The 15,779-nt window shown below is 46.1% G+C and overlaps 1 protein-coding gene across 5 annotated transcripts in view; it reads right to left on the bottom strand.

The window, feature by feature from the left end:
* Positions 1-14,943, bottom strand: part of usp54a (ubiquitin specific peptidase 54a) — a 36,081-nt gene extending 21,138 nt beyond the window's left edge. For 4 of the 5 annotated variants that reach the window (XM_076742679.1, XM_076742681.1, XM_076742678.1 and 1 more), the window contains exons 1-2: positions 14,835-14,943; positions 4,679-5,357 (exon numbers count right to left, since the gene is read on the bottom strand). In XM_076742679.1, coding sequence (XP_076598794.1) covers positions 4,679-4,888 — 210 coding nt within the window. In that variant the 5' untranslated portion in view covers positions 4,889-5,357; positions 14,835-14,943. Of the gene's footprint in view, positions 1-4,678; positions 5,358-14,588; positions 14,773-14,834 lie in introns of those variants that run through there. The other variant, XM_076742677.1, reaches the window with a different exon arrangement.
* Between the last annotated feature and the right edge of the window lie 836 nt (positions 14,944-15,779).

Here is a 15,779-nt window from a genome sequence, read left to right on the forward strand (position 1 = left end):
CAGACTGTGTCGAAAACACAAGTAAAGCTGTGTGAGAAAGACATGGAAGTGTGTGTGTGTGTGTGTGTGTGTGTGTGTGAGCGTGTCAAACTGTGTTCTTCACTCTCTCCATCTGCTTCAGGAAACCATCTGGACTCCTGCGTGACGAAGACGAGTGTGTGAGATAGATGGAGTGTGTCAAAGTGAGAGTGATGTTTAGAGTGTGTGTGTGTGTGTGTGTGTGTGTGTGTGTGTGTGTGTGTGTGTGTGTGTGTGTCCGCCAGAAGGAAAAGAGGTTACAGTAAGTTCTGTGTGTGTTTATGACAAGACGACAAAAAGGGGAAAGAGAGAGAAGATGATGTCGGATGTGTCGGAGGGAACAAACGTCACAACATGTTTGGTGATCGTCTCGGCCGAAGTACGAACCTACGACTACATCACATCTTCAGTGTGAAACAATAATCACACAGTGAAGTAAACGAACACGACCTGGACCAGAGGACGAGGCAGACCAATGAGAGCTGAAACGCTGCTCTCCTGTGTGAGCTGACGGTCGTTCTGCTGCTCAGAGAGGTTCATTTAGGCTGAAAGCCGTCGATCAGACCACGGTTCAGACTCCACAGCCGCACAGAGACCGCCTGAAAAGGAGGGTCTCAGCCCGAGCCAGTGTCAGACTATAAAACAGGAGTCTTCGCTCTTCTTTCTCACCGTCTGTCGTTACTCGTGACCTTCGAGGTCCCGTCTGGACTAACGATGCTCGTTATCAGTTATTGATGAGCCATCAGAGAATAACGCAGCAGGTTCAGCACAGCGCAGGCGGAGCTGCTGTCAATCACGTGAATTTGGTTTTCCTCTGTGGGTCCAGGTATCGCCGCTGACGTAGGATGACATCACCAAAACTGTCCAATGACTTTTTTTTTTTGTTTGTTCATAAAAAGCCAGTGTGAATTACACCAGCACGTCTACGGTATCGACTTCTCCCAAATCAGTCTGATTAAAAATCTGAAACGTGATATTTTGTGATTTGATACTGAAGCGTTGCAGGGGGTGCAGAGATCCAGACTGTGGGAGTCTCCTCTCCTGCTGAGCCGCTGGAATCCAGACATGAAGGAATTTCTTCATCACTTTATTTATGAGGAGGGTTTTGACAGAGCTGGTCTGGAGGTCAGAGTCATGGAGGCTGCTGCTGTCGATCATCCACTGCGTGAACCTGATGATCAGCTGATGAATCCGTCCACACAAAGTGAACCAGCAGCTCTTTCTATGAGCCTCAATCATCAGCTTTCAAGCAAAACTCAAACATTTGCTGGTTCTAGTTTCTCCAGTGAGAGGATCTGATGCTTTTCTCTGATTTATCTCTTTGAGTTTTGGCCTGTCGGCTTGTCGGGGTTAAAAAGAGAGAAACAATAAAAAGCTATGAATGGAGGCCAAAGCACAAACAGAGTTTAAACAGTAAAAAGCAGCTAAAGGTTTTTAAAAAGCTTCTCTTCAGGATTTCAACAGATTTAATCACAGAGCAAACAGAAGGTGTGCTGGAATGAAAGCTCTGAGGTGTGAAGCATACTGCAGAGTCAGCACTTTGGGTGTGTTTGTTTTCTCCTTCCTGTCCCCCCCACCGGGTCCAATATGTTGCTTTGTTCCTGCAGGAGCAGCGTTCAGCAGGTCGGTCAGGTAACAAACGTTCAGCACAAGTGGAATCGTTTGACGGTTTCTAATCATTCCTCTCGCCTCTCAGACTTTATCAGAGCCGACAGGATGATGAGGAGGGAACGCTGATTAGTAAGAGATCAACATCAAGCAGTCAAAATACACAAAGTCCAAAAAATATGAATGACTGATGTGTCAGTCATATGGAGACGCACATCAGGAGCACTCAAAGACATCAAAGGAAAACTTCTGCTGCTCGATGCTTTGAGAAAAGACAGATTTGATGAATACAGAGAGAACGCTGTCTTCACATGAGCGTGACGCTGACGTGACGTCTGTGGTTCAGACACGTGACCGCCACGTACGATGTCTCCAGAAACAATATTTTGGTTTTCATAACAACGACCTCAAAGCAATTTCAGCGCAGAGGGAAGGAGAACCTAAAAGCTGACGGAGGATTTGAACAGATTACATTTCAGTGTTTTCATGATTAATGTGTTAAACCTGCGTCGCTGCGTCCTGATGAGGGCTGATGTAACAGCGTGACCCGTCTTAGATGTGATGACACCAAACGGCGTCGCAGCTCCATGATGAAAGAGAAAGTAATTTGTTATTAACTGAAGTGTCGGATTAAGTAAAGTGGATGAGGTGGCTGACGCAGACAGGCGGATGCTGTTTCTTAGAAAGTTAGATGTCCTGAGCAGCAGGGAGGAGGAGGAGGATGAAGGTATGTGAACAGCTGAACTGAAGGCCTCAGCTGCTTGTTACCGTGATGTTCTTCCTCTTCACTTTGTCTTTGTCACATGTCAGAGCTGCTGAGCCTCCGACGTCCTGACGACTCCTCCGGCCGGCCGCCGCGCCGCCTCCGCCTCGCTCGGCTCAGCCGCCCGCGGGATCGTCATCCTTTTGATCACTTCGGTCTGACGTTAGGCAGCAGTGTCGAGTCAGGGCGGACGGACGGAGGGCTAAAGGGCAGCTGGGGGGGCTGGGGGGGGGGTCCGGCTGGTGAGGTCTTACAGCTGGCCGGTGAAGAGGAATCACGAGGAAGTGTGCGAGTTCACAGTGCACTGAGCTCGGGGGGGTTTTAAAAAGATGTGTCAGTATAAGTTTCCAGAAACTCAGAATTCGACCCACAAAATGAGATTTTGTATTTTAATAAGAAGTTTAGAAGTTTACTCCATATGAAGTGCTCACATTTTTACTCCAGTTTGAGTCTTTTCATGCATAAATCTGTTACTGAGGAGGATGTCTGTGTGTGTAGCCGTTGTGACCGTGTCGGCTGGTGTGACACACAGAGACACACTGCAGGAGAGACTCTGTGACTGATTCAGTACATTGAAGGACAACAGTACGAGCACAAAGAGTGTTTTTACGGTCCTGGAACACCTGGGACACACGCTGATGTGTAAAATCAAGCTCACACTTCAGGATGATGTCTTGAAACAGTGTGCGAGGTTTTCTGATGACAGGAGACGCAGCGGTGTCTGTTAGCTTCACCCATAAACAGGTCCGTCTGTGAGCGGCGACCTCTGACCTCAGGCTGTGTGTAATGTTGCTGATCCAGGAGCTGCTGAGCTCACAGTAAGTCTCTGTGGCTGTAAGCTTCAGTTAAACCACGTAATGAGTGTTTCCTCCTCAGCCCAGTCTGTCATTTCTGCAGCCTGAACCGTCGGCCCCACCCTCCAGGTTCATGAGTCAGCCTCCGTTTAAACGAACGGCAGCGGTGATTACTGCTCTCACACACTCCATTCCTCACACCGTCTTAGCTCGTATTGTTGAGGCTGACGGAGGCAGACAATACACCTCCCCTGCTCCTCCTCAAAAAGCTGATGAGTCATAAATGAGTGTAATGTGCAGCCTGGGAGGCGTTGAGGCTGATCACCTCCTGGAGCTGCACAGGCTCATTACAGGCTCACACAGCTACAGAGGAGGTTATCAAACCGGTCATTATGTGTGAGCGTGCGATGGATGGTGGAGGCATCTGTCTGACTGCGGTTCACCAGCCACAGCATCGACTGGCTGACTGGCTCAACGGCACTGAGGTGGAACTGCAGGTTAAGAGCTTTGTGAGGCTCCAGTCTTCTGTCGGCGTCATCCTGCCGTAGTGCTGCGGTGCAACACAAGCAGTCAGCGTTCTTCGACACAGTGGTGCTTTAAGCTAAATGCTAACCTCAGCACACAAACAGCAAAACGCTAACATGTTGATATTTAGCAGGAAAAACGTCTATTCCTCTTAGTTCAGCGTGTTAGCATTAGCGCCGTCCTATAAAAGCAGATGATTCCAGCCATCAGTGGACAAACCTCCCGTCAAATCTCTGCACTTCCTTCCAGCTGCACCAACGTGAACAGCACCAGCATGGCGGGCTGGAAGCTTCACAAACCGAGCCCCAAAATGACCAAAACACAGAGGAGTGACGGCGTGTTAGCTGCTCAGCACTGTCTGTGTTAGCAGCTTCTTCGTGGGATGTTTGGTGATCGGCTCCTTCCTGCAACTCCCGTGGTCCCACATTATTAATCTACACTCTGTTGCTCTCTCTCTTTCTCTCCCTCCGGGCACCCGTAGTTTTTCCTTAGACACACCATGTTTACACGCTATATTTCTGACACTATGGACGTTCACATCTCACGTTCACATTTCAGTTACTTTAGCTGAATAAATGGCTTGGTTTAATCTTTGAAGAGGTGCATCTCACTTTATTCTTCTGACCTCGTGGAAATCTGATGTTTGAACACCACAGATGAACTGAAACAAACAGGAGTCTCGCAGGTGAAACAGGAGACTCGTGACGGGCTGCAGCTCTGCAGGTGAACCTCAGTTTTTAATTAATTGATCAGCGCTTCGGCTATAAGATGTTAGACTATAATGAAAATGTCCAACAGTCCAAAACCAAAGATATCAAACAATTAAATGATCATTAAGACAGTTGGCAATCATTTTAGACAACAAAAGTCAGCATTCACACACACACACACACACACACACACACACACAGCAGGTGCAGGTGGAACAGCAGTGTTTACAGTGTGTGTGTGTGTGTGTGTGTGTGTGTACCTGCAGGGCGCTGTTCAGGAAGCAGCTGTTCTGTCCTGGCTCGTTGCTCAGCCCTTTACTGGGAGCGATGGATGTCATGGTGCGAGGCGTCAAGATTCCCTGCATCCCACCACCAACTCCACTGCTGCTGCCACCAGCGCCGCCGCTGCTGCTGACACCGCCGCCTCCTCCGCCACTGCCCGACGCAAAGTAGTTCCTCTTCCACGACATATTCCTCGCTCTCGCGTTCTCTCCTCGCGGCCTGCAGGAGTCAACTTCCTGTTGAGCGTTCTCGTATCGAAGGAGCCATTTCCTCCAGCCGAGAGGAGGATGGAAATCAGAACATGACGAAAACTCCCAAAGAAAGGAAGCAGGTAACTCTGCTCCAAAATTTAAAGTGAAGAAAACTAATCAGCTTCTGGAGTGAAAACAAAGTTTAAACAAAGGACTTCAAAAAGGTTCGGTATTCCTTCAATCTTGGCATAAAGAAAATTCAAGGTTCTCTGCCTTATATTCCAAGACTTTCAAGGACTCATCCCCGTCCGTGTGCTGCAGGCGCGACGATCTTTGCCCTCCTTTCACACGTCAACACACAGCTGAACCGTGACCACACCTCATCCTCTTCTTCATCACCTCCACAGCCAGAACCAACAGCGGGGTCACAGGTCAGAGGTCACAGCGGCAGCCGCTCAGGACGGATCTACAGAGGAGGATGGACAAAGACGATGAGCAGCTTCACACACACACACTCATGAACGTGGCCTTCCTGTGTTCTGATCTGCTCTTTTGATTTGCTGTTGATACAAACACAAACGCTTCCTCCGTGTTTCCCTGCTGTCCTGATAAATTCAGTCTAACGTCCACTTCAGCACCGACTCCATCAGTACAACAACAGTCATACTCACCGGCCTGCTGCGACCACGACGGACGAGCCGCTCACCTGTACCTGTGACTGACATTCGTCTAAAACCCAAAAACAAACTGAAGCCGTCGAATACTCGTCCTGCGTGTTTCTGACTGCTGACTGAAGCTGAAGAGGAAGAATGTGAAGAGTCTGAAACCCAACATTACTCAGTAACAAGCAGGACCTGTAATAACTGGATTTAAGGCTTTAAATCTTTTCTGAGACCGTATGCTGAGATAATTTAAGGCTTGTGCAGACGGTATAATGACTGGAGGAAGCCCTCCTGTTCCTCACACTGCAGCCTGGACCTCCCTCTCTGTCTGTCTGGGGTTTCATCGTCCACACTGACGACGAGCGCTGATAATTCACACCAAACACACACATTAAACGTGAAAACACAGACCGTGACAGGATGAACGAGCTGATAAACAAAGTCTGTCTGAGTTAATCATCTGTTTGACTTGTCAACCAAAAAAAGTCAGTGGTTTTCATGAGATCAGTGCAGAACATCTGCTGCAGACAAACACCTGATCTCAAATGAACAAACACAAATGCTGCAGCCATTAGTTTCATTATTGATTAACTGGCCGATTGTGTTCTCTTGAGACTTTATAGTTCACTGATCGATCTCGATCATTGGATCAGCTCCAAACGTCTCTACACTGAGGACAACGTTAATAAAGTCCAGAGTTAACCAAAGGTAGAAATCAGTGAAGGACCAGGATGACTTCATCAGACACAGCAGGCGATAATGTTTTGTACAGTTACAGCTGAAAGGCTCATTTTAAGAGAACAGAGTCTATGATCACGATCTGTTTCCTGCCTGTCTGTATCAGGAGGAGATCAGGACTCCTGCATGAGACTGTAAATGTGGTCAAAGTTTGGGCACCATTATTGATCATATAACCAATGAACCCGAGATGGAAGAGGTCAGGCATCACTGTGTTGAGCCGACGTCAACAAACACGAGCAAATGATCACATTCTGTTTCCTCGCAGGTCTGGAATCAGTGATGTAGTTAAACTGAAAGTTTACAATAAGATAAAGCAATAACTTCATCAGTACACAAAGGATTCAAAAAGGTACTTCAGCTACTGTAATGTGCTGCACGTGTGTGTGTGTGTGTGTGTGTGTGTGTGTGTGCGCGCTCTAAGATCAGCAGTGTGTCACTACAGGGAGCACTTGTTTACTACAGGAGGGATCAGCTGACAGGACGACAACAACAACAACAACACACACACACACACACACACACACACACACACACACACACACACACACACACACCCACACACCCACACACACACACACACAGAGTATTTAGCTGACATTACCATCATCACGAGTCTGACTCAGGCAGTAAAGTCGAGCTCAGAGCAGGAGCAGATCTCATCAGGTTCACGTTAAAAACATCTGAACCATGAAAACAATTTAACAATATTAAAATTAAATCTTTATGCTTCAAATCATTAAAATGAAATCTGAACACACAGCTCAAAGCTGTACCTTTGACCACACGTGTCAGAACTCCCATGATGCTCAGCAAACCTTCACAACAGTCAAACTGTCTCAGCTCTGCAAAAACTGACTTTAAACCTTTCAGAACTTTTTATGTTCACACTCAGACGTCACCTCACTTCAGCTCCACAGAAAATAAATACAGTATGTTCAGAAATGGATCAACAGCCTCCAGAAGTCAGTGAATGACAGGAACACAGGAAGTAAGAAAGTACAGTGTGTGTGTGTGTGTGTGTGTGCGTGTGCGTGTTATGTAGCCAGTGGGAGAGAGGTAAACTGCCGGTCAGAGCAGAGGGAGGTGAGGAGGGATTAGCCTGATCAGACTCTGTCTGTCTGCACAGGATTAGACCGTCTGTGTGTGTGTGTGTGTGTGTGTGTGTGTGTGTGTGTGCGCGCGTGTGCGTGTGGGAGGTAAACATCACGCTGCTCACAGAGGAGTCGTCGTCCTCTGCTCTCTCTGGATTTTACTTTTAATATGTTAGTTTGTTGTTTGTTTATCAATCAGCCTTTAACAGCAGGAAGTGGCAACCACCAACAGGAAGGGGGCTACTATCAGAGACCAGGCCAGGCCAGGCCAGACCAGGCATCAGTACTACTGGCAGCACCATGACTGAGCTTCTGAAGACCACGTCAAGACTGAGAACAGAACTTACGTCCTCAATAAAATGACTTTTATACACGGTGATAATTAAGACTAAAACTGAGCTGAGGCTGAAGACGACTCACAGACAAAAACCACAGACGCAGAGACGTTTGTGAAGGTTCTCGCCTGTTTGAGAACATTTCAGCTGCTGAGCATTAGTCCAGCGTTGGTGGGATTACAGTGAAAACTCAGACGTGCACATCCTTTAACTCCTCGTGTATCTCTTCCTCACTCAGCTATTAGGAGAAACATCCATCGTTTGGTGAGTTTGGCCGCCTGGTGTGAAAAGCTTTGAGAGAAGCTTAATGGAGGCAGAACGCCTTGATGACATTTATGAACCATGGAGAAGCTGTTTCCAGCCGCTATCATGTCACAGCAGTGAGGAGGAAAACTCTCGTTCTAAAGCTTTTAATATCCTCCAGAAACACATTACGGTCCCAAGGTCCAATCAACACCAGTCAAATGTTAACTCAAAGGGAAAGAAGTGTAAAATGAAGAATAAGCGAGAGGCAGTTTGGAGCTTCTGCAGCCTCTAAGATTAGAGAAACGGACCTGGATCAAACCCCGGTGACATTCACACCGAACGACATGAAGCACAAACATCCTGGACTGAGATCTGACTATTGCCTCCTGATAAAAATAAAATCTGTTTCATGTATTATTACTGCAACAGATTCCATCAAACTGGCAACGAGTCTCTCAGTTAAATAAAACGTCGAAGTGCAGGGAAAACCTCGCGCTCTGCTCTGCTTACATTCAGTGTTTCAGGCCAAAGCTCTGCACGAATCTTTGAGCTCTAACAAACACGTCGAGCTCCTCGTAAAACATTTCCAAAGCCTTAAAGTACTTTAAATCCTGCAGCGTTTGCATCCATGTTCACGGGCTTGCGGCCTTCTTCCTCTCTGCCTTTGTGGGTGCAAAGCAGCCAGCTGTTGATCTGTGGAGCAGACTGTGCATCAGGAGGAACACAATGAAAGCTGTGCATGGAGAAACATCTGCATGATGCTGCTGGAGCTCAACAACGCCACTGTCCACAGCTTCATCAGCGCCTGTCAGGCTGACACAAAAACACTTCAATACGCTGCTGTTACCAATAAAAGAAAAGGCCACGGCTGAATCCTCTGAACGCCTCCTTTCAGTCAGACATTCACAGACGTTTCATTGTACCTGGTGAATTATGTTACACAGAACGTTTGTCAACTACAGCCTGACTGAGACGAGATTCTTGAGCCTGATACTGGCATCGATATTTGGGAATTTTTCAAATATCTGATAATGACAGAAATGAGAGTGGTTCGCTCTAAAATGACTGTGCTAGTTGTTGTAGACGTGTGACATGCTAGCAGCTAGCTTCACCTGTCTTTCTGTAGTTGGGACTGCACTGGTTTCTTTTAGCCTGGCCTATAGCTGAGGAGGAGGAGGAGGAGGAGGAGGAGGAGGAGGAGGAGGAGGAGAAAGATGCTGCAGTGGCGTTCATAAACAGAAACTTTATTTCCTCTGCAGCAAAGAAGACACGGTCTAACACCAGTATTAGGCTTAACATGAACTTCAGTGATTTCTTATCATTTCATGACGATCCCTAAAGCTGAGTGCTTTAAAAATTTGGCTGCCACTAACTATTTTTTTCTTGATTATTGATTGATTGATTGATTGGTCTACATCAAAGCAGAAAACAGTGAAAATGCTGAATGCAGACTGAAGGTGACGTCAGCCAACCAACAGCCTGAAACCTTAAAATATGAAAGAGAAGCTGAAAATCCAAACAGAGGACAACATTAGCTCGAAGTGGGGAACGGTTATTTGATCCACTATTTTTCTGTTGATTGACTGATCAGTTGATTGATTACTGTCTACCTTGGATGTAAACAGCACTAATAAACCAATACGCTGAGCCTGGAGCTGCAGCCGCCTGCACAGACACACAAGTCATTCCCTCACCTTTAAAACAACATCATATGTGACAAATGAGGGAGAGCAGAGACTGAAAGGAGACCCAGGTGACGTCTTTGTACCTGGACAGCACACTAGCCAATCAGAGAGTCCGGATTAGTTGGGCTGGTTAGAGGTCGTTTCCTCTCCTGGTGAGCACTGAGGCTGATTTGGTGTAAAATTGGTTATATAACAAAACGCCAGTCTGTCGCAGAGGCTTTACAGCAGCAACACACACACACACACACACACACACACACACACACACAGTGCTATAATCACCTCTAATTCGCCAGGCTGGCTCAGTGCCGGCTCCCTGCAGCCCCTCTGCAGGGCTGCCAGGAGACTGGATACTCTGGGAACACTGGGATGAAGCCAACAGGGACATGGAGAGGCAGAGATAAAGGGACAGACAGACAGACAGACAGACAGACAGACAAACAGACAGACAGACAGACAGACAGTCGGTCAGTCGGCGTATTGATTTGACTCAGTCTGGCCTGTCAGGAGGGTTCACTGACTTCAAAGTTTGACAATATGAAAACAGATCAAACTCGAGACAACAGCGACACCAAGTGGTCAGGAGGAGGTCGTAACTCATCGAACAGATTTAATCTGTTCAGGATGTTCCGTTTTCTGACTGGTTTCTCTGTCTGTTTGTCAGCAGGACTGCAGAAAAACTACTGGCCAGATTTTCATTAAGCCGAGGAAGAAGCGTTTGGCCCCGGTGGGATGAATGCCAAACGTCTTCAAAGCCAGTAGGTGGCAGTAAGGTTCAATCGCAACAAAACAGTAGAAATACGATGAGTCCGCATCACAACCCACATTCTCAAAGGGAAACACACACTGATCATGCGGCTAATTACACTCTGACTCACATCCAACCGTGAACAGTCTGCAGTGAACTCCATCAGACATCAAACTTCATGAAAACAACCAGCAGCACTGACCGTGAAGCAGATCTTCAGATCACACAAGAGGCCTTTAGGTTATAACACCAACTGACAGCTTCAACTGAACATCTGTTTATTCCACCATACTAACATCGATATCTCTGGGAATGAAATGAGAGCGAAAGCGGTCGATAATCTGAGGCCAGGATGGTTTGATGATCCCAGAAAGAGACGTTAGAGGAGGAAGTTGAGGAGAAAATGAGACTAAGAATAGACGTCATCAGGGATTCTCTGCCGCCTGCACTTAAAGCCAAAAACTTTTTATTGAAGGGTGTTTCCTGAGGACGCAGCGCGAGTTAAATCTGTGCGTCTCCCTTTTTTCTACCAAACTCTGGAGAGAATCACTAAGTCAGATATTTTCTAAGATGCTTTCTGGGCGCAGGAACTGACGCTCGTCTTGCTGCTGACCTCGTTGGCAGTCAGTCTGGGGGAAGATTTGGGGCCTAATGACTAAAAGGAGAGCTCATGAATATACAGCCGTCCTTCAGAGCTGCAACAGCACCAAAATAACCCGGAGAATTTGGGAATGTGGAGCACTTCAATCACTTAATTCCACCCAGTGAAAGGAGGAATTAGCTTCTTGTCGTCTCCCTCCGAGACTCTCAGACGAGTCGACGTCTCTGCACTGTTTCAGTCAAGGACACTTCAGTTCTGCTCTGAACTCGGGGCTCAAAGCTGCGACTGCTGTTTTACTCCAAACTAACAAAGATGGAGGAGACAGAAGGGGAAACCTGCTTCTGATGAATCTTACACTGAAGCAGAGACAGAATGAGGTGAGGAAGCGTCTCTAACATTCACACAGCAGCTTGAAATCACATCATCAACACACAGAGCAAACATCACACCGACTGACGCAGCAAGCATCCAATATTTTCTTAACTATGTCAGGAAAGAGCGAACAATGCCTGGTATAAGTGTCCAAAACCCAGAGATTCAGTTTACTCCCACAAAGACAAGATAGAAATCCTCACATTTAAGAAGCTAAAACCAACAAACTTGACATTTTGCTTGAAAAAAAAAATGTTGTGCTTTGTGAAAATCTGAACTTTTATCCTCAAAACTGATAACAGACACTCAGAAAATATCCAACAGAGACTTATTCCATCCATGGACTTTTCAAAATAATTTCACTTTTTCAACACTTCAGCGTTTGAGTAAGAATGAAATAAGTTGCTCTCAATCCCCTTTGAAACTGTGGGAGCAGATGCTTTCAGATGACATCTTTCATCGTGATAACAGCTGCTGTCATTAACCTGGATTTATGCTGATTTTGTCAGAGATGCCACGATCATAAAATAATAACTCGATCCGCGGTGCAGCAGCAGCAGCTTGGTGGTGACAGCCGGTTAACAGGCAGCGTTTAACAGAAACAAATCAGTAAATACAGCCACAGGCGGCGATGATCAGGGTCCAGGCAGATCACGAAAAATGACTAAATTTGACATTTTAAGATCAGAAAAGCAGATGCAGAAGAGAGAAAAACGTTGAGAGATTTTTAACGTGACACTTGCAGTGAGTTTGTGCTTCAAGAACAAAAATAACAGGAACAAACAAGAGTGAGCGTCGCTGCCTGGACCCCAAATAATGAACCACATGTTGAATTCAGACAGTGGTGGAGGTCATGAGAGCAGGAGGAGGCCGAACAGAGGTTTAACATAAAGATTCAAAACTTAAAATTCATCTTAAATCTATTTCCAAACCAAGGGCTTCTTCATTATCGGTTGTTTTCCTGATCAATCATGTGATTTTTATGACTCATATCTACTAAAAAGACACCTTCACACCAGCAGATCGTCACAGCTCGATCCGTTATCTTCAGATCGCCGTTCGATGTCGATCTGACTTTAATTAACACCTCCATCCACCGGAGCCTGACCCCGTGACCCCGTGACGATGACTGTCTGGATCCCAGCAGAGCAGCCGTCCACCTGCAGACAGTCTGAGTCCGAGGAGCACGCTGACCTCTGACCTCTGCTGCCCGCCGTTCGTTTCCCAGCATTCCTCTCTCACAGCATTGTTACATTAACAGGCCCTCTAGAAAAACAGGCCTCATAAAGTTTGTGGACTGAGGCATTGTGGTGAGTAATTAGGGTGAACTCTGACCGGGCTGCAGCTAACGATCACTTTCATTATCAGTGAACACACCGATCATTTTCCTGATTGATCACATTTCAGAAGAGAGTGAAACATAATTAGAATAATAATTCAGGAAGAAAGAAATATCCTCAAAGCTGATATCAGATTGTGTACATAATTAGAAACTCTCAACGACTTCCAGGAGAAACTGAAGAAAGTCATGGTTTTCGGCAGAAGGGATGAAATTGATATTACGATAATTATCACAGCATTTTCCTCAATAGTGTTATCAATAATACTGACGTATTCAATTCATGACAGCATCCAGAGAGTGAGATGTTTGTGTGTTCAGTCCAGAGCTGGAGTCAGGATGTGGTTAGCCTAGCTTAGCATAAAGACTGGGAGCAGGGGGAAACAGCTAGCTCTGTCAACATGGACACAAACAGAAAAGTAAAAACCAAAGAGCAGCCAGTGAAGTCTTTAAGAGCTCGCTCTGGGATGGATTCAGATAAGTTCTCACTTATTCACACAGAAACATTCTGTTTTAACAGCAGATGATGTAAATGCAAAGACGCACAGATCTCACCGTCCAGACACAGATCACATGTTCGGGCTTTCATGGGGCCTTCGACCGACCCACAGACCTAAAGCACGGAAAGATCTGCTCTCATTTCATTTCAACTTAGAACTACTTCAAAGACTTAATCCCCAAACTTTTTCCAGTTTGTGAAAGCAGATTGTTTCCCTCCATCACATCCCCTGTTGTGAATGCATTGTTCTAATTTTTACTCCCCCACATTCCACCAGTTGAGTGAATAAACAGTAAATCATCCAGACTGGGAGGAGCTCCTCCTCCCGTTCTTTCAACACATTATTTTCCCATGAATACTGCTGAATAATGTCCCTTTAATTTAAAGCTCGGCGGCTGCACACACACTCAGCCAGCACAGCGCAAACCTCCACATTTCTGCACAGCTCACATCTCCTCTGTGGCGCATCACTTCCAGCAAAACTTCCCCGAGAGGTGACGCAGGTTCATTCATCTGAAAGCCTGCAGTGCACGACTGCAACCAGACCCACAGGTTGTTTTACTCCATCTTAGAGCCGTCTGCTGGTTTTGTCATTCAGACTCAAGCTGAAACGTTAGAACTGACAATTATTAGTGACCAAGTCTGAGTCGGAGCCGCTTCAGTCTGCACGCAGGAATGTCTGACGGATTGTGGGAAATGAGCTCAACAAGTCATATCATCAACGTGAACTGAGCTGTGCATGAAGTTACTGCACCCGCCGATGATCCGCCAGCGACCCTCTGACATAATGAGCTAACCAAGAGCGGATTCCATCGCAACTAGCTCCGTTATACGTTCTCACCCTGCCCCCTAAACGCCACACCATATTCCGTTCTCAAATGTAACAGTTTAAAGTTTCTTTGCTTAAATATCAACGTAGACGAGCCGGAGAATATTTTTTCAATTGCTCTTCGAAACCCACATGAACCACTCTTCACATCGGCATGAGTTAGATCCACAGCACATCTCTTATGTAGAAAGAAAACACGTCCTTTTTAAAAGCTGCTTCGCCATCACTTCGACTCCCGTTATTCACCTCCTCCGAAACGCGAAGATCTCCAGAAGCAAGTAACAGCAGTTGAGTTTTCATTAAAACTGAATTATGACTGATGTGTTAACTGCATGCCAAATTAATCAGAACACAAAAGGCCAAATTACCTCCAGCTATATGACCGGTTGCTGATTAAAAAAAAACAAAAAAAAACGTAGCATTTAAATGGATGTTTTTTTGAAGGGAGTCCGGCGCAGAGCTCGCTTCACATTAAACGCACCGGGGCTACATTACATCACTTCCAGCAAACTTCACGGAGAACAATGAGGACAACACAGCATCACCGACCTGTTTTAGCCGAACATTCTCCGTCCTAGCTCAGCCAAAAGCACAAAACCGCCGAATCCGTCTGGATCTTTACGACACGTTAGCTTGTCGTTCACTACGGAGCCTGTTTGAAACTGGTACCGACAACGTAGTATTAGCTAACGCCGGTGAATGAGAGTAACGGTGGCTACGTTCAAATCCACCGACATCATCAAAGCACAAACGCAGACAGAAAAACGGCAACATGGACGTCTGCAAGCGGCTCACCTGTGAGCTGTTCGCCGGAGGTGAAGAACATATCCAGGCTGTCCTGGAGGCAGCGTGTCCGGAGCTCCGGAGAAGCGGCGGTTATTGTGTTTAAAACGGCAGAATGGAGGGGGAGGAGCTACTACCTGCAGCAGTGTGCGCGAGAGCACGAGCGCGTGCGCCAGTGTCAACATGAGAGCGTGCGCGCGTGCGTGCGTGCGTGTGGGAACAAAATGCCTTTATATTAAACCATTAATCCCCCAAACCCTTAACAATTTTAACATGTGGGTGAAATGTGAGGATGAAGTTAATGACTTGAAGTGATGAAGTACTCACATCCACACCCGAGTACTAAGGTGAAAGTACTCACAAATGTTAAAGTATGTGAGAATAATCAGGAAAATGTATTTCAAGTGTTCAAAGTACTCAGTGCAGTAATATGTCCCCCGTGACTGCTCTGCTATTATATGTGATATCAGGTAGATTATTATGACTCATACATTCATGTAAAAGCAGGATTTTACTGTTTTTTTTATTGATCATATTTAAAGTAAAACTGAGGCAACAAACCCAAAACAACACGTGCGTGTTTGTGTGTGCTGATAAAGAAATGATTAAGCTATCTTTTCGATAATTTTAAATATTTTGAGATCATGATATAAGATCATTTAAAATAAAATAAGATAATCCTTTACTATTCCCACAGTGGGGAAATTTGCAGTGTTCCAGCAGCAAAGAGAGATATGAAAAACAAGTAAACAGCACATGTAAAACAAGGCGGTGTGTGTGTGTGTGTGTGTGTGTGTGTGTGTGTGTGTGTGTGTGTGTGTCGTCTACTTTACCAAGTAGTCACTGGACTGTCGTCACATTAGACGTCAGGATGTCACTGGCTAATCGCTGGAGTGTTGAGAACGAAGACACGCAGGAGTTAAACCTGAGAGCTGACTGTGCAGCGAGCAGCAGAAA

The sequence above is a fragment of the Chaetodon auriga genome, chromosome 11 (genome assembly GCF_051107435.1).
Source record: "Chaetodon auriga isolate fChaAug3 chromosome 11, fChaAug3.hap1, whole genome shotgun sequence".
Classification (NCBI taxonomy): Eukaryota; Metazoa; Chordata; class Actinopteri; order Chaetodontiformes; family Chaetodontidae; genus Chaetodon; species Chaetodon auriga.